The sequence below is a fragment of the Aphelocoma coerulescens genome, chromosome 6, assembly GCF_041296385.1.
Source record: "Aphelocoma coerulescens isolate FSJ_1873_10779 chromosome 6, UR_Acoe_1.0, whole genome shotgun sequence".
NCBI lineage: Eukaryota > Metazoa > Chordata > Aves > Passeriformes > Corvidae > Aphelocoma > Aphelocoma coerulescens.
The window spans coordinates 19,929,111-19,951,658 of record NC_091020.1 but is presented as its reverse complement, the minus strand read 5'-3'; the positions used below and the strand labels follow the sequence as shown (position 1 = coordinate 19,951,658).

The following is a 22,548-nucleotide window of genomic DNA, read 5'->3' as shown; positions in this document are numbered from 1 at the left end:
CACATGAGGAAGGACAGTGTGATAAGTACCTCCTATGCTTATTGAAGTGTTTGCCCCAAGTTGTTTATTTTTAGGTTCACTAGCAGAAAAATCAGCTATGCATATGGTATTTATGGTTTCAAGTTTGTATCAACACTAAGTTGAGATGCCCTAGTTGGTAAAATCATTTTTCTAGCAAGTCCACCTGATTCTCCCTAAAAAGCAGGGACGTGACTGTGTGACTGCTATTTTAGAAGTGTCTTAGATGTTAATTGTATACTCAGTAGTTTTAAATTTTATTTTTCTAAGAAACATTGCTAGCTCCCTCCATCTGCCTGTGTATAGATTTTGTATTCTTACTTCTTATTGCTTCATAAAGTTACCTGGCTTACTATTTAAAATGCATGTGTGTATATATAAATATGTATCTATAAATATAAAAGTGGAGCAGGTAGACCAGCTTGATTCAGTTACTGTCTTCTGCTGGGTGTTCTCCATAGTAATTTTCTCTTGTTGTTAACAAAGCAAAGATTTTGGAGGACCTAGGCCAGCTGTGGCAAGCTGAGAAGCAAATAGTGTCATTTCTTATATAATTATATGATAGACTAACACATATACCAGCAAAGGACAGGTCTGTCAGTGGTAAATACTGAACTTAAGCCAGCTCATTTTTGGCTACTATTACAAGTATTGCAGTCCAACAGAGCTGCTGGTTCTGGTGGGTTGGAGTCCAGAGGCCTCCAGCATAATGGGAGCTCTGTATTGCTGCTCTTCAGACACGGCCTTGTGACCGTGGAAATTCTGACTGAGCTTGGAAAGGCAATTGCAGATGTTACACAGTGGGAATATGAGTTGAGAAATCTTGTTCTCCTGTTTGTTTGGTTGTTTCTTCCTCTTCCCCCCTCCCCCCCCCAAAAAAAAATATTAGCAGAATTGAAGCCAATTGGGTGAAACACAATTTCATTTCATTTCTCACCCATTGGTGCCGATTGGGTGAAATGCAGTAAATGTGCTCTGTCAGGAAGTGCTGCCTGAAGAGTAAAATGATTTCCTGGGAAAAAAATGTTTTCATTTTATTAAAACCTGCTTCTTCAGACAAGAATATTTTGAGGGTTTTTTTTCTTAACTCGGGCTTTATGATGGCTTAACTTAGAGATGTGTTTAAAGCATATGAATCGGACATAAGTGACCCCGAGTTCTCAGGAGTAGATACTGCTACTGTGACTGCACTGAATTGTCATTCAGCAAATGATTTAAGTGGTTTGTCTAGCCTGTATATTTATAGTGACTTTCTCTTTTTGCCTCTCTAAACCCCTTGTTCTTAGCATTCCCATGGTTTGGAATGGATATCGGTGGAACGTTGGTTAAACTGGTCTACTTTGAACCTAAGGACATTACTGCAGAGGAGGAACAGGAGGAGGTGGAAAACCTGAAAAGCATTAGGAAATACTTGACCTCCAATACAGCCTATGGTAAAACTGGCATTCGCGATGTCCACCTTGAACTGAAAAATTTGACTATGTGTGGACGCAAAGGAAACCTGCACTTCATCCGCTTTCCCAGCTGTGCCATGCACAGGTTCATACAGATGGGTAGTGAAAAGAACTTCTCCAGTTTGCACACAACGCTCTGTGCCACGGGAGGTGGAGCTTACAAGTTTGAGGAAGACTTTAGAACGGTACGTGAACGGCTCACATGGGTTCAATGGGTTCAATGGGAAGTACTTTGGGAAAACATTGTGAGAGCCCATCTATTGAAACTTGCTGGGAAAATAACTTTTTTTCAGTCCATCCTAACTGATTAGGACCAACAGAATCAATTCACATTTGTTAATTGTTGACATTGCTGAGAACATGGATGGGGGAGGGAAGGGTATTCTACTTGCTGGGTATTCTACTGAAGTATTGTTGTGCAGGATGTTTTTAGTAAATGTGGAGTTTTTTTAGAGTACAGCTGTGATGATCAGATGCTTCATAATCTACTTAGAGTATGTTATGACAGCCTAGAAGCCTGACACTATAGATACTTGCAAACTGATTATCTCTTGGAAACCAGGTATGAAACCATACAGGCTGGAGATTTGATTCAGGTTCCCTTCCCTTTGTATTAACCTTCAAACAGACTGAAGTCAAGAATCTGGAAGACCAACCATGGAGCATGGGGGAGAAACAGTGTGTGAGAGCATAATAATACCAGCTAGCTTTTGATTTCATTTCTGTGAGTGTGTCATTTAAAGAAAGGCAGTTCATGAGATGACTAGATCCCAGATCCCCAAGAATTTAAAAAGAAGCTTTGCAGGGAACTCCAGAAGCTGATGTAAATGTGAAGTATTGCACTAGAGTACACTTCAAAAATTGGTTGTGGTGGAGAAGCATGGAAGAGCTGTTGTACAAAATGTGTTGGAGAGAAAAAGCATTCAGGAGGCAGTTTTCTGTTGTGTATCCATCTATACTGGGACAAATCTTCATTAATTTTCTGTAAAAAACAGACTAATTTGATTGTCCCAGAGCAGTGTCACTAATGTGAATGTTTTACTTGACTGGCGGGTCTGGCACTTCTGTCCCTAACTTTTGACCTGATCTTGAGGGTGAGGGATGGCTGCTGGGTATGGCAGGTTACAGTGGCTTTTCTGTCTCTGCTTCAGTCTAGGGAACTATCATACTGAATCACCAACTGCTGTTGATTGCAGTCCTTGGCTCTGTGTGCTTCATTTTTAACTCCAAGCATGCAATTTTGCTGTACAAGAGGTTTTTTTCTTTGTCAATACCCTTCTGTCATCAGTATCCTCACATACCAGGTGACCAGGATTCTAAGGGGGAAAAAGAATGCTGTAAGAGCTCAACGTGAATTCCAACTGTTATGCTGTTGTGCAGTCGCTTTCAGTAAATATTAGGCTGTTTCCATGTCCAAGGAAGGACTGTCAAGTTTCTGAATTGGTGTAGTAGTCCACTACTAGTGCTGGATTTCTTGTTCCTTAGGCTGACTGCAAGTCCCTTACAGTTTAGAGTCTACTGATGATTAAGTCCTCAAAAGCTTGTTTGCCTCGCATTGTCTAAGAGTGGCACCACAGTAGGAGGTGAGTTTTAGTTCTAGGAAGTGTGGCCTCAGTTCAGGTGGTTTTGAGTATCTTTTCATGTGTCCTAGGAATGATTCAGGTCATGTTCTTAGTGACAATGGGAGGTCACTTCAGGACTTTCTGAAGAGGCTGACTATTCCCTTGGAATGGTCAGTCTCTCCAGATTCATTCTTCCTGCATCATATAGTAACAGCTACCGTTGCTTGGTAAGGAAGTTCATGTCCCTCACTCCCACAGCTGTAGAACTGGACTGGAAGTTACCTGGTGGCTCTCACAGCTGGGCATTTCTCTCTGTAGCTTTGGCCTTACATGCTGTAAATTTGCAATCTACAGCAAGGGATCAGTCTTGTCTCAGCTGCAATATAGCCAATATAGCAGGGGAGGCCATAGCTGGAGTTGGGGCTGCTTTGCCAGCTATTGAACACAAATACGAGGTCACATAGCAAATGGCTGGCAGACTTGGGCACGAAATTCCATATCTCTGCAGTGCTGTTAACATCCTGTGTGCTACAACACTTGAAGGTAGTTTAAGACAAACCTTATAAAGGCTGGCTGGGGAGTTTTCTAGCATAAAGCAATCAGTGAAGTGCACTCACACTAAAGTGAGTGCTTTGGACAGCTATCCAGTTCCGCACCTTCCTTTATAGCAAGTGTTTCTTGGCTCAAACTGTAATATCCATGTGGAATTACAGAAGCAGAATATTATCCATTACATGGAAGTTTGCTTCCTTAATCACTCTGAAAGGGTAGAGTGTTCTGGGTACCGGCACTTAAATTGTCACACTTCATTAGCCATTGTAACAGCAGCTGGCTATCAGTGTGTTCTGCTGAGTATGAATTGACACCAGACAACAGTTTCAGGACTGCTCTGTCAAAGCTCTGAAATACCCGTTTCAAGTATTTGACCACTAACACATCTCTAGAAGTGGAGAATATGTGCCAAGTCTAAATCTTGCTATTGCAGGATTCAGTGTTGTAAAATGACTTACATGGAGGAGACTTTAAATGTTCCTGTTTGTTACTTAGAAGCAGTGTGGAAGAACTAAGGTATGTTTGTGACTGTTGTTATTTTCATTAAAAAATCTGGCTGAATGCTAGGAAACTCGTTTGTTCTAGCTAACATGCTTTTGTTCTGGCCCTTTATTTTCCTGTGTATATGCTTTTACATTACTTGTCTTTCATAGTATTTCTCAATGTGACAGTAAGAATTGCATAGATTTAGGACAGAAGATCCAATATATTGCAAAACAACATTCAAACATTCAAATCCCAAGGAAGGAAGCCTTCTAAGATTACAAAAGCTTTTTCTCCTTAAAATAGACAGGCAAATACCCTGTAGTTACTTGCCTCTGTTTCATTGTCTAGTTGTGAATTCCTAAGTGTGTTAAATAGGTTTGATCTAGACATCTCTGTTGCTTTTGTGTATTAAAAAATAACACAAAATGGTGAGACATATTCTGTTTACCTTAAATATGTTTTTTGTTTTAGAAAAAGGCAACTAAATCTACCAAGCTACCTAGGTTTAGCTATTTCACCTCCCTCATATGATCTGCAGCATTGGAGAGGTGGATACCTGAAGAAGTCTCCATGATCTACTTGCTGATTGCTGGCAGTATGTTGGATCTTTTGTCAGTCAGTGGCTTGGCAAATCATGTGATTCATTCTGAAGATCTGAGTGCTTCCCCTAGAAGTAGGAAAATGGACTATTCATTCAACTAGACCACAGAAATAATTTCACCAACCATATGGTTATACTTAATGTTCATTGAAGAGAGCATCAGTAAGTAATTCACCAAAAGGACTGTTTCCAGCCTAGGGGTTTTTTTCCTTGTTTTTTTTTCTTTTTTTTACCTCCTTTCTGAATGACTGTTCTATTTGGCTGTCTGTCTTTATTTTCAGGTAACAGTGGTCTTAAGGCATGCATGAATCTGCAGCCTAATTCTGATAATCCTCCCTCCTTTCCCCAGCTACATACTGTCACTTCACATATTCTGTAAATGCTAAAGTTAACCACTTCTGTAAAAGTAAGGAGTACTTAGACTTAACCTCCTCGTGAGATGAATCTCTCTGTGCTCTGTGACTCCTCCATGATAGCACAGGCACATTACTTGCACAGATGTATGCTGTTAATGTAATGACAAATAAATTTTTAGGCTGCCACTCAGTTTTGTAAAGCAACTCAACATAAAGGATGGCCAGGATGAGGGGAGGAAGGACTATTCAGACTTTTGATTAAAACCTGCTCTATTATAAATTTTTTGTTGATTGCAGTGGCTCAAAGGTGGGATCTTTGTATTCCTTTCCTGAACAGAGACCTGTAGAACCTGACTTGTCTTGATAGAAATTTTAATGCTGTCTTCAGTGGGAGCAGCATCTGGGCTAAAAACCCTAATCACTTAATCAAGAACATTTGGGACAGGGGAAGAGGGAAATCTCTTACCAACACAAACTCAAACTCAGGCCTTGACCTTCCCATAAAGGAAAATGCTTTAAAAGTGAGCTTGGCTGTTGGATAGTGATTTTCTTGTGCCAGTTATTAGCTAATTCTAAGGCTTGACTTTGTGGTATGAATGCCTGAGGATGACTTATAGACTGTATTCATCTTAAAACAAACTCACTGTCCTGTGTTGTAGGATGAGTAAGCTGTGTAACTCTTTCACAGTTAGTGTGAGACACTCAAAAATCTTGCTGTGGAGGCTGGAGGCAGCTGCTCAGGCTGGAGGGGCTGGGCTGGAGTTGAAAGCAGCATCCAGAGAATGGGTAAAGTAACCTCTTCAGAGGGAATGGGGAGAAACAATGTGCCATCTCTTCCCTGTCAAGAGAGAAGAGATCCTTACGGCTCGCTGTGCAAGAGGGCAGAGCTCTGCACGGGATTCCTCATGAGTGCTGGTTTTGCCCAAAGCTGATAGAGTGAATCTTTTCTTCTGCCTCAGTGAATGCTGGACTTGCAGTTTATTTGCATTAGACTTTGTCTTGTTTGAATGTGAGTGGTTATTTTCAGCTCCATAAAGAGCTCCATAAGGTAGCAGTGTTGGGGGTTGAAGTGAAGATAATCAAAATATAAAGAAAGCAAAGTCTTTATGAAAGTGGAGGAGACGTAATGGGAGGGAGATGAAGGGAAAAGCTAGATTGTAAGCTATTCTAAGAAATAAAAACTGGAGCAATGCCCAGCAGACATAAAAGCCAGAGCGATATAGCAAATGAGGCTATTGTAATTGATAATTAAAACTTGCAAGATGTTATGTTCCTAACAGTTTTTTACGGAAAAAAAAAGAAATCATATTTCTCATTGAAAGTCCAAGAGAAAAATGCACTTACAACTGCATCAAGGTTCAGATTTTGTGTTTACCAGAGCTCAGTAACAGTAAAAGTGAGTGAAATGTTTCATGAGCTGGAGCTTCACTGAAAATATGTCTGCACACCAATGGTGATACATTAGTCTTCAACCCCAGTGCATATATATCATGGCTGCCCTCAGCTCACTTCTAGAGGACTGGGATGCTTCATGTTTACCTTGCTGAAGTGGAAATATTTGCTCACCCATAATAAGAAACAAATGGGACCCAAGTCTTTGACTTATGTCTTCCTTACTTGAAAGCAGAAACAAGCTGGTACCATGTTTTTTCTTTTTATACTGCTTGGTACTTGAATACAACTGATTTGTTTTTCTTTTACGTTATGCACAATATTTAAAAAAAGAACAAGCCAAACAGCAAAGAAATCCAAATCTACATTTCAGCAGACAACACTATTTTCCGGCACTTCTTGGAAGAGTACAGGAGATGGGCTTTTACTCTTCTTGGAATAGCATCTATATGTATATATGCTATATACAACAGACTTTTTGTATCCTTGAAATCAGCTGAGTTTCAGGAGTTTGTTGCTAAGGTCATAGGGGAAGGTGTTGGCTACTTTCTTGGTGTGTTGCAGCTGCTTGCAAGCATGGTTGAAGTCCTTAGTCGCTCCTTTTGATGGTCCTGGAGAGTTTCTTGAGGTCTAAAGTGTTTTGTTCCCTTCCCCAGTATTTAAAAAACAGTCTTAAAGAGGAATGCCTACAGTCTGGTTATAATGCAGAAAAATTATTCTTTTAAAAAATGTGCATGTGGTTTCCCTGTAATCATCATAATTTTTCCCTCCAGAGTCCTGTATACGGCTTTGTTCTGCAGTTGTTCTCATAGCACAAATTTCTGACATAACCTCTAGAGAGGCACTGTACTGAATATTGTTACAGGAGGGCAGAGTAGGGTAAGTTGACCATTTTGCTGTCTGCCTTCACATTAGGAATTGTAAAGGGCTGGAAAATATCCACAAATGTATTTTGTAAATGCTGTAGGAAAAGCATCCAATTAAAATGTGCTTCTAGACACAGCTTCTGGTTTTGTTATGCATATTTGCACATAAACTTTGGTTCCTCTAAAGAGATGGGGTTTGAACAGCTGAAAGTTGAGGGTGAGTGTGGTAGGTCAGGTGATGGCAGCAGGAAGAAATGTTTGCTTACTTGTAAATTTGTTACAGTGGTTACAGGCACGTCTATTCTGCAATGCAGTTTTGCTGCTTTGGGACATTGTGAGCAAAAAAGTAGTTGTCTATGCAGGGAAAGGGATTGACTTGTGCCCCTGGCTCTATCATGGCTTCTTGTACACGACTGGGTTACTACATTACTCGAAACTTTGCCCTAATTTCTGTTTAGACATAAGAACAATGGTGGCTCACAGAGCTGTTTGGAGCCTTGGGTGTCTGGTGGCTGCAGAGCTTTTGGTTCTCTGAACGAAGGTGGATTGACGTAGAATACTGATGCCTGTCTTGCCTATTCCAGAAGTCAAAACCTGACTGCTGCAACAACACAGGAAAATAGTTTTTCAGTCTGCTATGAATATCAAACATGAAAGAAAGCAGTAATAAGACTTCTCTGCCTACAGTATATCAACTGTTAAATATAGCACAGAGCTATAAAAAGCAGAACAAATTTCAGTATGTCTTTTATACATGGAGGGCTGGACCTAATAAAACCTCTCTGTGTAGTGTTTCAGGAAGAACATGATTAGTTTCTCTTGTTCTGTTCTTACAGAATTGGTGAGCTGACTAGAGAGTTTGTAGAATCAAGGATTTTGTCTGTGCTTTTGCACTGATGCCAGAAGTGTTTAACTCTGATTTGTATTACTTGTTTGTGTCTTGCAAGGTCTCTGACTAGTGCTTACCTGTTTGTAAAAGTGCAGCATGGATCAGACAAAAGTAGCTTGTGGCTGGGTATTTGGCTTACATTAGAATAGAGGTTTTGGTAATAGGGGGCGTAAATCTGCTAATGACTTGTCTTTGTACAACAGCTCCTGGTTCACAGCACGTTTGTGCATCTGTGTTAGATCATGTTTGGTCGTGCTGCATCTGGCTTATACACTGGGGTGAGGAAACTGACACTGCACAGCACATAACCTAGGGAAAGATCATGGGTAGTATAGAATATTTCCTTATGTCACCTAGGTATGTGCAATGTTTGTTGAACTAAATAAATCATGTAAGGAGTGATGACTTAGTGGACTCAATGCAATGGTCATTGTGATAAAGAGTGCATGAAGGGTTTATTATGTTGATAGCTTGTATTGTGTACATCTCAGAGCTTTTCCTCGGTCTAATGGTAAGAAATTGATTAAATCCAAGATACTTGCAAAGTAGCCTTAAGAATTCTGTAGCATTTCTTGAAAAACTTTTTCTCATTAATTTTGCTTATTCTTTGTATTTGCTAGCTAAATGCATTGTTCAAGTCTTTTATGATGCATTTCTCTAATTTAAATTTGTGTACCTATGTGGTAGCCAAGAAAAAAACATGAAGGGATTGCAAACATTGCAGGAGGAAATACAGAAACAAGGAGAAATTATCTCCATCTCTCTCACTTGTCCTATGAATAACTGGATTGTATTGAGGTCTTTGAGACTGCTGGTTTGGGGTTTTTTTGGTCTTCTTTTCCCTGGTTACAGGATTTGAGGAGTGGCAAATAAAACAAAAGGACAGACCCAATGAGTGGGATGGCTTTCAGTTGTGGCAAGTTAGAGCTGTGTACAAGCAGAGCAAAGACTTAACAGGGGAGATTTAAATAGCTTAAAAGAATGTAACCTATTGACCGTGCCTGTTCCACAGAAATATCTTCCCTCTTTATAGTGACTTAATATAGCTTCCAGAATTAAAAATAGGACATAGTTACCCATGTAAATCTGCTCCATTAGCTATTATAAAAACATCCTGCAGTATGCAAATGCTGGAGAACCAGCTGTGTATAACTCCATTATACTCCCGTGCTTTTTTTTTTTTTTTGCTAGAAAGTAGAGTTAGATGTGACCTGCTTTGCATGTGTGAGGATGAAAAAGACCTCAGGGTTTGGACAACCTTACAGGTTTTTTCACCCTCTCTTCTACCTAAAAATGGAAAGGAAACTTTCTACAGTTGGTCAGTGTATCCTGTTTTGAGAAAGGGATGTTATTTCTAATTCTAGTGAATAGAATGCTATGGCAAGTAGACATGTCTGTTGAAGTACAGTCATGGTGACCTGCGAGATTGCAGAGGGAATGTCTTCTGTCAGCTTCTGTTACTCGTTGTCTGCCTTTTCTTAAAGTGATATTCTGCTGGGGGCATGGGCCTGACAGTCTTTTTGTTTGGATGTTTTATATGGTTTTTCACCAAACAGGGGTTATGCCTCTGTTTTTCAGGAGGCATTTTAAAGTGCTCATCGTAATTTAAAAAAATAAATTACGTGACATATGCTAAAAAAAAAAAGTCCACTGTATATTTAGTGCATGCTAACATAATGTGCATATCATCACATTTCTATTGAAAATTTCATTAAATTGTTGGGAAATATAGTTGGATGATGAGCTAAAGTACTTTGCATCCTGAGGAATGCTGCTGTGTAGGCATATGTCAGATACTACCCAAAAGCTGCAGAATATGGCTCCTCTTGGGTTGGGAATGAGGGGAAAGAAATTTTTTGCTTCAGAATACTGAGGGGAAGACATAGTTCCTGCTTGCAGAGCCCAGAATGTCTCAAAGGCAAAGGAGCTAGATGGCATTACTGCATAGCACATGCTTGTTTTGGGAGGTACCTGTTGACAGGCAGATAGTGAACTTTTATTTCAGACTTCATGCTTAGATCTTTGTACTGCTTAAATAGCATAATGTGTTACTATTAAAGTGATTAAAGGGCTTCAGTGGAGCCTTTTGTCCTTCTCAGTGTTGTATTATACTAGGAAATGTGTGTTTATTAATTTCTTGTTGTTCTTTTACAGATGGCTGATCTACAGCTCTGTAAACTGGATGAATTGGACTGTTTGATCCAGGGCCTCCTTTATGTTGATTCTGTTGGTTTCAATGGCCAACCAGAGTGCTATTATTTTGAAAATCCTACAGATCCTGAACAGTGCCAGAAAAAGCCTTACTGCCTTGATAATCCATATCCTATGCTGCTGGTTAACATCGGCTCAGGGGTCAGCATCCTAGCTGTGTATTCTAAGGACAATTATAAAAGAGTTACAGGATCCAGGTGAATTTACTTTTGTTTCTTTTAATTGTTTTCTTTTCGCCTTCACAGTCGAGCAGGTGGAAATTGGACTGTGTGATCAGTAGCTACAGCCCCAAACTGTGTATGTCTTCCCATTTCTTTTAAAAGCCTGCCAGTAGCAAGGCTGAAAATATCCTTGGATTCCTTCAGAGAGGAGATCTACATCTGGGAAGTCATTGATCTGTTCAACTTTAGACCTGCCTTAGTCTCTTGTTGGTGTTCTTACCTGTTTCCCATCTTTTGCTGTGAGTTACCAAAACAAAGCTGTCCCAGCAAATGAATCTTCTCTCCCCTGCATCCTGTTCTTTGGTGCACGGTACATGTTAAAGTTTCTCCTGTATACTGCACATGACTTGTATATATGTCTTCTATAGCCTGACCTAGGGCATATCTTTGCCACAATGGTAGCCATGAGCTATTTTTCTTAGACAGTACAGATGGACACAAGTTCAGTGGAGGACATTGGATTTCTTGCAGTTCTGGGTCTTTTTCAAGCACAGAGATTTGTCATCAATAGGCGTGCTTCTAATCCTTCCCACTATGGAAGGAAAAACATGACTGCAGTGGTTTGTTGACTTGTTATAGATGATGAAATCAATACTATCTTGTGGCTGGTGTGCAGAGCTTTCTTCTGTTCAGATACTGTCTATATTACAGTGCTATGAGATGTGTTCTGAAAAACTTACCCAGTAAGCCAGGAGCATGGACTAAACAGTGTTCCTATCTGATCTCCTGTGCTTTTTCATGCAGTCCAAGTGTGGTGTCTCACTGATCCTCTTGTTTGCAGTGGCTCCAGTTGCTGTGACTGCAGTCACTGCAAATAAGCAAACTTTGTCAGTGGCCAAGAAAGAATGAGGAAGGATGTAGAGGTTAGTAAGTTGAAGTTCATGTCTATAAGACTGAAAAGTCCAAAGTAGAACTTTAATGAATTAGCAACATATTATGCACAGTTAAATACTCCTGATAAATTTATGTAGTCAGTAAATATTGTACTTGAGCCTTTACAAAATATTCAAGTGAGTGCTCCTCGCTCAGAGTTCTTGCAGGGAAAGAACATTCGGGGCTGATGCTAGGCTTGCTTTGAAAAGGAGCCAACCAGACTGCTTCCTGCCACTGACTAGGGGGACAAGATCTGTCTTGGCTGCCAGCCCTGTATAGCTTTACCTTTGTTCACTGTTCATTCTTTTCTCACTTACTTGAGTGCTCTGCTGGCTAATTATTCTTGTGCAGAAAACTTATTAGAGTGCTATGAATAGGGAAGTGGTATCTGTGGTGTTGGATTGCACCTTATTTTTAGCTAACCCTTTAGTATACTTTCTCCTATTTAAGTATTAAAGACTCAAGTCTAGGTCAGTTAAAACCACACTGGATGACACTTGTGTTAAATAGAAACTCAGTGTACGGTGTCTGTGTCAACTCCTCTGAGGGAGGAGTTGCTAGATACAGTTGGCACCTGTGTACAGCATGTTGTAAATGGCAGTCTGAAGAGTTGTGGTAAAAGCTGGTTCAAGCTGCTGGTCTGAAGGGAATGTGCTTTTCTAGCCTTGGAGGAGGAACGTTCCTGGGCCTGTGCTGTTTGCTCACTGGCTGCGAGACATTTGAAGAAGCGCTGGAAATGGCCGCAAAAGGAGACAGCACCAATGTGGATAAGCTGGTGAAAGATATTTATGGAGGAGACTATGAGCGCTTTGGCCTTCAAGGATCTGCTGTAGCATCAAGGTATGTGTTAATTGAGCTGTTTGTAAGGAGTCCCTTAGGAAACTTCCTGTGCATGCTAAACTGAGTGCATAATCCCTGGACTATGCACTGTGTCCATGTGGGAATGTCTCTGGATGTATCGTGGGGTTTGTCCTTAGATCTCTCACCTACTTCTTGCTCTTTTTTTTTTTTTTAAACAGGTGTAAGTAATGCCTGATGTAGTTTGCTTCTATTTAAATTACAGTTATTTTGGAAGTGTCCTTACTCATTGTTCTGCCTTTCTAGTGAGATCCTTTTTCACATTTCAAATCTGTCACAAATGAATGGATATCAAATCCAAGCAAAGCTTGCTAAACAATAAAATTTTATGGGCTTTTATCACTCCTAAATATCTCATATTAAAAGACATGATCTTCCTCACACAGCTTTGGTCATATGATGAGTAAAGAAAAGAGAGATTCCATCAGTAAAGAGGACTTGGCCAGAGCTACTCTGGTCACCATCACCAACAACATAGGTTCTATTGCTCGCATGTGTGCATTGAATGAGGTAAGTTATTTACCATGAGCTTAAAACCTTTAGAAACAACGTAGTGAGATTATCAGGATGCAAAAATGCAAATTGCTGGCATAGTAGGTGTGTCACTGGCCTTGGTAAATATGCATATGTTTAATGTAATGTCATAACTCTTGTGATGTGTTATGTGTATGCTTTGATGCAAAATGTAAGGCTGTTTGAGCTTCAAAGCTAGGGGAGAGGGGAGAAAAATTGAGTGTAAAGATGTCTTTGAGGCATTGAGCTTCAGCATGGAGTGTTCAGTTGTTCTCAAGCTGTAATACATTAGATATTAAAATGTTTGTAATACTAATTATCTCTGTTACTTTGTAGTTATTTACAGATTTTACTACAGCATGGCAGAATTTATTTTTAATACTATTTTACTTGGATTGTTTCCATAGCAGGATGGGTTCTAATTGTGTATTGTTTTAAATGTTTGGATAGATGTAAGTTCCATTGCATTGTGTCAGAAAGAAGAAAAATGTAGCTCATTTCCCTGCCTCAAACTCCTATCAGATGCTTATTTCAATCTTTTTGTTAGGCATGATAAATATGGATGGGTGTTCCATCCATACACTTACAGCTTCCAGCAGTTAAAAAAGAAAAACAAATGCAAAAATCCCCACCACAAACCCAAAAATTTAGGCCCTTGTTTTTATCTGCAGATTGCATCCTTTAGTATTATGTGGTAACTAGTACCTTTTATCAGCTCTGAGCAGATAATGAATTTATATCAAGTTAAAAAAAAAAAAAACAAATTACAGGTATTTTACCTGCACAGCATTCTGTTGGTATAAGAAATTGCTGCTTCTTTTATATATTTCATCAACAACACACACACAGAGCCAAAAAAACTGCCAACAAAACAAACCCAAGAAACTCACCCAACTGCCATCTAATTACTTTAATGGGTCTCATCTAGCTTATGGCTTTATGAGAAATAGTAAATAATTAATCACTAGTACTTTTGGTGGCTGTGGGTTTCAATTTGATTTTTAATAAACCTTTGCCACATCTCCCTCGTGGTCTTTCCAAGACAGGAGGTCCTAGTACTTAGTCTCCTTTCCTAAAAAAAGAGAAGACACTGCTTTGTTTTGTCTTTTCAGTCTTTTTATGGTTGTAATTTTAAGATTGAATTATCAGATCTTCATATGGTATTCAGAGTGTGGATGCTCAATGAATTTATGTGATGGCATATTGATAAATTTTGTGTTCGGAGTTCCTTTACTCACAGTTCATAATATTTCATTTTTGTGAGCATGGAACTCATTTCTAAGGAATGATCAACAGTCCCTCCATGATATCATCTTAAAGTGGCTAATTTGGAGCCTATCATTGTGTCTGCACAATCAAGTGTCTCTCTTTCCCATTTTAGTTGTGTCATTTCACTTTTTTGATTTGAACTTCACCTGCTATTTTTTCCTCAGTCATAGGATGTCTCTTCAGCATTGCTATGCTGTTAATTTTTTTATTCTCTTTTGATTTTCTATGCCATTTTTATGTTTTTTTCTCTTATTCCTCTCTAGAGGACTTTTAAAATATATTGAACAGCACGAGTTGTAGTGTATGCCCCTATCAAATGCCACTGATAACCTTCCTTCGTTGTGAAAAGTGGCTACAGACATACATATTTCTTTTTTTCTTGGCAATTCCACTCTTTCCATCAGGATGATTCTCTTTCAGTGTTCTCTTTGCTTTCAGCTTCTTTACAGTGTTGCCTTGTGGCATGGAGTTCAAGCAGCATTGTACAGGGCTATCAAAGCATAGAGAGTTGCAGCAGGGAACCACATGCGGTGCATTCAGAGGAGGAGATAGGCTGCTAATGAAACTAATGCTTCTGAGTCATTGTGAAAAAGTCCTAACATCTTTGTTCTGGGGGCAGGCTTACTTAAGAATTGGATGTGATCCATAGAATCTTGTGGAGGAATGTGGATTGATGTGTTAAATAATCTTCATTTCACAGTGTCAAAGTAGAATTTCTCCAACATTTGAAGTAAATTATTTTGTAGTTCTAAGGAATGAAAACTTCATTTAGTCACTTTACATACTATTAAAAAGAAAAATCAAACATGCAGAATCATTTTAAGTAAACTAATCTTCAGATAGCTTGCTCTTGGGAAAAAAAAAACTAATGCTATAATTCTGCTAAATAATCTAGACACTAAATTGCCTTTGGGAGACATAGCTCTGACTTAGAGCAAGCTTGATGAATCAAATCACTGAGTAAGATCTTAATAAACAGTTGAATATCATACTCTTTTGTGGAGCTTGTATGTATTAGGTTAGGGTTATGGTAAAGCTCACTTTTAGGTTGACAGAATCAATTTATGCCCTGAAGCATGACTTTTGATAAGTTTTTCCCAATGATTGCAGCTTTAATATTGTGTTGAAAATGACTTGCATATGTGCAGGAAAAAATGAGGCTGGGGAATAAATGAAATATTCTGTCTGCAGAACTTCAAAGCAAACTTGCTTGCACAAAGTTGGCAGTGGGGTAGAAAAATTCCATAGTCTGGAACCATTTGGCCACAGACCCTTTGAAATGGCCTGTCCTAGGCACAGCAGAAGTTCATAAAGGAAACCAATCTCCTGGTTTATACTTTCCTTACTTGCAGAACATGTAGTTTTGCATCTGAACAAGCTGCCTTGCAAAAGTATGTGCAGGGTTTTTTATTGTGTTATTGATTTAGATTTCCCTATTCAATTATATTGGCAAATATGTGAATATACTATATTGAAGGTATACTACAGCTTTCTGCTGCAGGGTAGTTGAACAATTTAACGAGACCCCACAGAGTGAAAGAGTGCATGTCTTTTCCAGGATGCTGTAATTTGATTAGCTTAAGTAAGCATGTCACCACCATCTCTTCATCAGTTTAAGATTTCTGTCTTTCAGCTTTGAAAGTTTCAGCAGTGGACATTAACAAGACTCCCTTAAGAGTAGCATTTCAACTTCTGAAATATGCTAAACTTCTTTTTGGTTCAGTTCAGAAAATCTAGGAAACTTGATATTATCAATACAATTTTTAACCTTGTCAACTCAAGGAATGCTGGAAAACAAAATTGATATGAAATTTGCATGTTGATATGCACTGTTATTCTACTTAGATATGACTAGTACTTTTTAGATTCAATATACTCTGCATTAGGTATTGTTTCTGGTAACAGTAGCTTTGTTTTTATATTCAGAAAAAATCATATGCATATGAAACTGAAATGTAGATTCTAATCAGTTTTATGAAATGGCATTAAAGGAAATTAATTAGTTGCATATTTGTCCCTCCTTTGTCCCGAGTTACTTCAGAGACAAAACTGCCTTATCCAAGGATGCGAGGTGCTCTTGGCCGTGTTCCATAGCAGCCTTTTGAAATTTAAGAAGTTATTTTCAGTCATAAATTCCTAGGAATGAGTATGAATGCATGGTGGTGTGGCTGCAGAGCCTAAGGAGACAGGTGACTGAAGCTAAGTGATTTCAGTAAAGTTTGTGTTGCTGTGTTTGGCTGGAGGGCAGTCAGGCGTGTCCCTCAGGCAGCAGACTGGATACGGCGTGTGGGGACGGGCTCTCTCCAGCGCCGAGCGTTCCCGTGAGGATGTTCCCTGGGCTGTGTCACCGGCGCAGTCCGGGACACGGCACAGCTGTGCCTGTAGCACAGGAATTGCTGCAGAGCCAGCTGTTGGCCTTTATAGAGCTGGAGTAATGCAGAGGGGTAGCCCTTGCTAACTCTAGCCCCTATGCAGCTTTTCTGGCAATCTTCTGTGGAAGACTCTTGAAGATAACCTTTCTAGGGCTCTTCAGGACTCCTGTAAAAGCTTTTGTCTCCAGGATGTGGCCTCCTACTGAATCTTCTAGACCAGTTCTAGTGTCTGGTCAACATCATCTGGTACACCAATGCAAAATGCAAGTGCAGTTTTGTGCATAATGGGCAGAATTGGGCTTGGTGAGATAGTTATGGGCATTGTTTAAACACCACACAGAGCCACTGCTCACTGTAGTGATGTACATACAAGTAAGGATAGTCTGTGGCTTTTTCATTGGCAGCCTAGTGCTGATGGTTCAAAAAAATCTTAATTTCCTGAATGAAACCTGAGTTCAAATGAGCTTTGAAACAAAGGAATGCCATACATGTCAAGTATTATGTCGGCTCCATTTCACTTGCTTTTTGAAAATGCAGTCACAGTCCTGATAATAGATAATGAAAGATGCTTCTTCCCATCTATACATAATCCTTGTCATATACCCTTCAGAAGTTCTCCATCTGGACTTAATAATCACAGCGATCTCTAGAAAGTTGCTTCATTTACCATGCAGGGGGCAAAGATGTCTTCAGTGCAGCCATATACAATTAAAAAAACCAAAACCACCACCAAAACACTCATAATTTGAGTCATGTTGGGAAGGTCCTGATATTTATTCAGTATTTTAAGGAAATACTGATCATCTATGATAATAGCCTCTCTCTCTCTTTGGAATAAAACTCTGCACCTCCCTGCTCTTGCAGCGTCTCTTACTTAGCGGTCAGTAACTGCAATATTTTTTGACTTTTCAGTCTGAAGTATTTAAATGTAACCTAAAATTCCCATTTAACTTCATAGTAGGGGCAGAGGTACATGTTGAATGAGGGAAATAATTTAGCTGAATATAATTTTTCTTGTCTGTTTTTCAAATTCAATTTTACAGAACATCGACAAGGTGGTGTTTGTTGGCAACTTTCTCAGAATTAATATGATTTCTATGAAGGTGCTAGCATATGCTATGGATTATTGGTCCAAGGGACAGCTAAAAGCTCTGTTTTTGGAACATGAGGTGAGGAAATATATGTTGAGCTTATACTTCTATTTGTAAGTACAAAATTCTTGTAGTTCTTTATTTGGTGAACTTGAAAGGGGACAAATGCCATTGCTTTGAATTGAATGTACAAGGTAAGTTCTGCATAAATGCTATTTAGTTTACAAATTCATTTGAAAATATTACTTGTTAACTCCTTGGTTTGATCACTAATCTTGTGGTATGTGTTGTTAAACATTGCCCATTTCTCATACTTGCTTTCTGAACCTGATGCCAACAACGTTCATTTGTGTGGGCTGGTATATGAAAACCCCAAGTATAATTCATTTTTGCAAGCATAACTCTGGGGTGACTACCAGATGGACAGGTCCATCATGGAAACTTCCCTGCTTCAGTACAGCATCAGTATTATGGTTCTGTAATTTCTTTTTTTTATATAATTTTGGAGAAGTATGTAAGACTTTTTCCAGTATCAGGCCCTTCCTTCTACCTAAAGAAGATCTTATTAAATTGTATTTTAGATAGAGCAAATATTTGGTAGGGCCGATACTCCTTTCATTGCTTTAACAGAACTGAAAAGTTTGTGTTCATGCTTATGTCTTATTTTGGAATTTGATTTGTTTTGGTTTTCTTTTGCCTTTGTTTAAAGGGTTATTTTGGAGCTGTTGGGGCTCTTCTAGAAATGCTTAAAATGACAGATGATCAGTGATGAAGCTGTCTGAAGAGATTCCTACTGCAGATGCTGCTGGATAAGAGTGAAAGCCACTACAAGGATGGAAGTGAAGCCATTATGGTAGTTCTACCTGCTGGATTTGTAAATAATTTAAAATCCTTTTAGCTGATCTTTAATTTCTGGGTTTTGACCTTCAGAATTCATACTGGGAATTACGAGATTTTTTTTCTGTACACTGTATTTTTTAGGGGAAAAATGTGCAAAGTGGCCAAACATACAAATTTTATGAATTTATTTTAAAAAATGGATACTGTTTAGTGTTGGACCTGTGATATGAGGCATCTGCTTTTCTTCTGGGGTTTACTGATTAGTGTGGTAATTTTAATTTCATTTAGTAATCACTCTAGGAGATTTTTTAATCTTATTTTCATGACGTTTCATGATTTGTTCTTGGTTTCAAATGAAACTGCAAAGCTGATGCATTTTACTGTGAAAACTAGTCGTTTATTTTTTTGCCTTTTCTTTCCTCATGAGATGAGACACTTTTTTATTTAACATCTGTCTGCCCCCCCACCCCCCAAAAAAAAATAAATTTGCAAACCATTCTGTGGCTAAATGAGTTTCTTCAAAGGACTGTGAGGAAGCTTGGTAATAGCAGGGGGTTTAAGACTGTGATTTTTCAGTAGTCATGAATTGCAACAGGAAGAGACTGCCAGCTGGTTTTGCAGGACTGATTCTTCTCTATAATAATTTTAAACAAGATGTGAACTAAAGTTTTAATTATTCAACTGACACTAAAATGAAAATCTGTTTCAGATGAAAACATCTGATCAACATGAAGAGTTCTGTAGTAAAGATGTTATTCACACTTGGTATTAGATGACAAAGGGAGATTGTTTTCACTTATTTTTCTGTAATCTGCGGGTTTTAACTTGTTCGTAATTGAAAACAACTGATAACAGCATTATTAAAAGCCCAATTACTAAAATTAGAAAAATACTGACTAAAGTCTTTTCTGTTTTTAAACTAGTGTTAACTTTCCCTCCAGGACACTAAAATTTGAGCATTTATTCCAATACAGTATTTTCTACCTTTTCTGATTTGTGGACCTCTAGATTTTTTTTTTTCCAAGTTGAATTGAGATCCCTTTGAAATCTATGTACTTAGGTTGCTGCAGAGCATGTATAAACTTGCTTTCCTTAGACACCTTGAGGGCTCACAAATGAGAGGCTGAAAAACAGTTCATAAATTATTTTGTCTTGCAAGATTATATGTGATGTCACATAATGTAAATGACTCATAAGAGGGACAGTATAAAATTCAGTATATTTTTGGAAGGGGGTTTATTTCACTTTTTTAAGTCATTAACTTAGATATCTCCCAAATGTTGAAAGATGGTAAAATGAACTGAAGTGTTAACTTGTCTGATGGAAATAAAGACCACTACTGTTTTGACAGTTTTAATGTATCTGTGGAATTCATTTCTTGGAAGCAATGATGTGACATATGTAACACTTTTTTTTGTGACATACATGACCACTTACTTCCATGGTAATTGTTTGGTTCTTGACATGTTTTTACTCTTCATTATAAAGCTTTTGTCTTTGAAGCCTTTCTCCTGCTTAAAGTTGACTTTAAAGGACTGTAAACCAAAAGATGAGATATTAGTGTCTTGAAGTTGATATTTTCTGTAATATTGAACTTGAGATAAGGGCAGATGGTTCTGCTCAGTGCCTTTATTTTTTTAATAAAGAAAAAAACCCCTTTGATTTAGGTTATTGGCTAAGTTTTGCCCGTGAATGAAGATTCATTTGTACACTGTTTTTTTTAAGGAAAACTTCAGAATGTTAAGAGGTTACTGTGCTGCTTCTGATAAACAGTAGAGGGAAGCACAACATCAGCCATGTAACTGCTTGGTTGGTTTGTTTCAGAGAAAGATCCCGTCGTTTTCTCCATTGTCATTTTTTGAAGGGAATTTGATATGGGAATGTCTGGCACCTAGGTGTTCTTGCATTCTTCACATTTGAACTTATGTGAAGGAAGACTGTAACGTTAAGTAAACAAATAAGAAATAGCAGTTCTTTTAAGATTAAAATCCTTTCCTTCTAAAAAAAAAAAAAAACACAACAAAAAAAACCCCAAACACAAACAAACAAAACACCCCAAAACAACAACCACAAAACCCAAACAAAAAAAACAACCCAGCAAACAAAAAACCCACACACATTCAAAAAAACCCTAGCCATTCAGAGAGACATAGAAGGACTTTAAAGATGCACAAATTGAGGCTGTGTGGTTGAAGAAGAAAAGCACAATTGTTGTAGCCCTGAAGTTAGCTGTAAGATTCTAGGGACTGTCAGGTAAGTTGATCACAATTCTAGGAGAAGCACAAAATAAAACTTTACCTTAAAAATGCTGATTTGAAATTTAAAATGCTTAATAGGTGAATTGCTGTAGTTAAAAGAATGAGAAAAAGTACTCTGAATTGTATACTACATAAATGAGTACATCTGGTTGGCAAAAACATTAGCAGACTTAACAGGATAAAGAGTTGTGGAAAGTCAAAAAGTAGGAGAAACTAGAGGAAAATGACACTGCAAATTTAATTCTTCCTTTCCTGAGGGAGAAAACCCTACTGAAAAACTATTTCTTTGTTGCCTTGAAGTCTACAATTGACTACTTTTTCTGTGTCCCCACCAGTACCATCATATTGATCTGCTACTACTGTAGCTTGCTACTTTGCCTGCCTCCACTAATCCCAGCTCTTGTTTTCCTCTCCATGTTCCCCCTCCATATTAAGGTAATGGATGAATGACAGTGTGGTTGATTTCTGGCACTGTTACAATATTTTTCCCATAGGGGAGTACTTTGGGGCATTTTTAAGAGCATTGGTGGTGTCTTGAATTTTTCTGATTGGGTTTGGTATCCAGTTGCTGTCTACAGTCATCTGTTGGAAGGGGTTCCCCAAGGTGCCCCTTGGGGATGGGTTCCTCCCATCATCCAGAAGCATCTAAAGTCTGAAAACAGCCTTGCTCAGGTACATAGATAAACCTCTACTATAACTGGTACAAACTGGGAGTTTGTGCAGGCCAAGTTCAACTGCAGCACTATCGAAGAGTATTATTGAGAAGCTAGAAATACCCAGATTCTTGGATCTTTTTTGTTTTGGAAATGGTGAGGTTGAATAAGCAGCCTTCCCTAAGGGAGATTGGCGAGTCTGCATTTAGTATGTGTTGAAAATACTTGTTTTGGTATAAATTAGAGACCTCTTACCAGGCCAAGCCTTGTTAACCTAGCTTCTCTTTCTGAAACATGGTAAGGTAATTAATTATTCAGGTAAATTGGAGTAGAACGCATTGGACTCATTGCTGTTGATTGTCTTGTCCTGTGCTGCTTTTGGACTTGAACATTTGTTCTTTTATCACATGCTACTCTCTTCATTCTTCCTGCACCACCACCAAGAAACCCCAATTTTTAATGGTTTTGACAAAAAAAAGTCTAATTACATCCCCTAGGAAGAAGGGTCTCTGTTTTACAAAGTAAGATTTTTGGACTGAGGTACTGGGGGAAAATCTGTACTGCTGGATGAAGAGTGAGAGATGACTAAGAGTATCTACTTTGTCAAGTTTGATAGAGAAGGCTAGCATGGGGTGCAGGGGGCAGTACAAGAATCTGACTTCTAGGACAAGTAGGGTGCTTGCAGTTCATTCCAACCTCAGCAAAGCTGTCCTGGTGTTTCACTGTTATCAGCACTTCTTTTCCCGTTAGACTGTCACAAGATACTTGCAAGTGATTTTTGGCAGGACACAGCAGAACTTTAGAGGTGGGAGAACCATATGGGGTTGAACTGATGACAAAATAAACATACATGATTGTTTCCAGTCAGATGAGGAGTTCTACTGGGTTCTGTTTTTAAAGTACAAAAGGTATCTTTCAATTTGGGATTAAATGGAGGCTGTGAAAAAGACCGTGGTCTGGTTTGTGTCTTGCTACCTCTTGGTACCTGGAATGAAGGAGGGTAAACAGCACGAACTGGCATCATGCTTTACTTAAAACAATGTGTCATTCCCTGTTCTTAAGTGGTTTTGCCTTATTTTGTTGTGATGATCAAGGCGCTTCCACCTTCAGAAGTGTCCTTCCAAGGTGACAACTTCATAGTTTTTCAGGTTTTTTGGGTGGATGACCCGTTCATGTCTTTTCAAACTTAAGTGTTTGAGTGAATCCGGGCATT

General features: G+C 38.7%; 1 protein-coding gene across 7 annotated transcripts in view; it reads left to right on the top strand.

Moving 5' to 3' along the window:
* Positions 1-19,781, top strand: part of PANK1 (pantothenate kinase 1) — a 43,419-nt gene extending 23,638 nt beyond the window's left edge. For all 7 annotated transcript variants that reach the window (XM_069019648.1, XM_069019651.1, XM_069019652.1 and 4 more), the window contains 6 exons: positions 1,305-1,657; positions 10,331-10,584; positions 12,145-12,321; positions 12,726-12,849; positions 17,537-17,662; positions 18,294-19,781. In XM_069019648.1, coding sequence (XP_068875749.1) covers positions 1,305-1,657; positions 10,331-10,584; positions 12,145-12,321; positions 12,726-12,849; positions 17,537-17,662; positions 18,294-18,353 — 1,094 coding nt within the window. In that variant the 3' untranslated portion in view covers positions 18,354-19,781. The remainder of the gene's footprint in view (positions 1-1,304; positions 1,658-10,330; positions 10,585-12,144; positions 12,322-12,725; positions 12,850-17,536; positions 17,663-18,293) is intronic.
* The last annotated feature ends 2,767 nt before the right edge of the window (positions 19,782-22,548 follow it).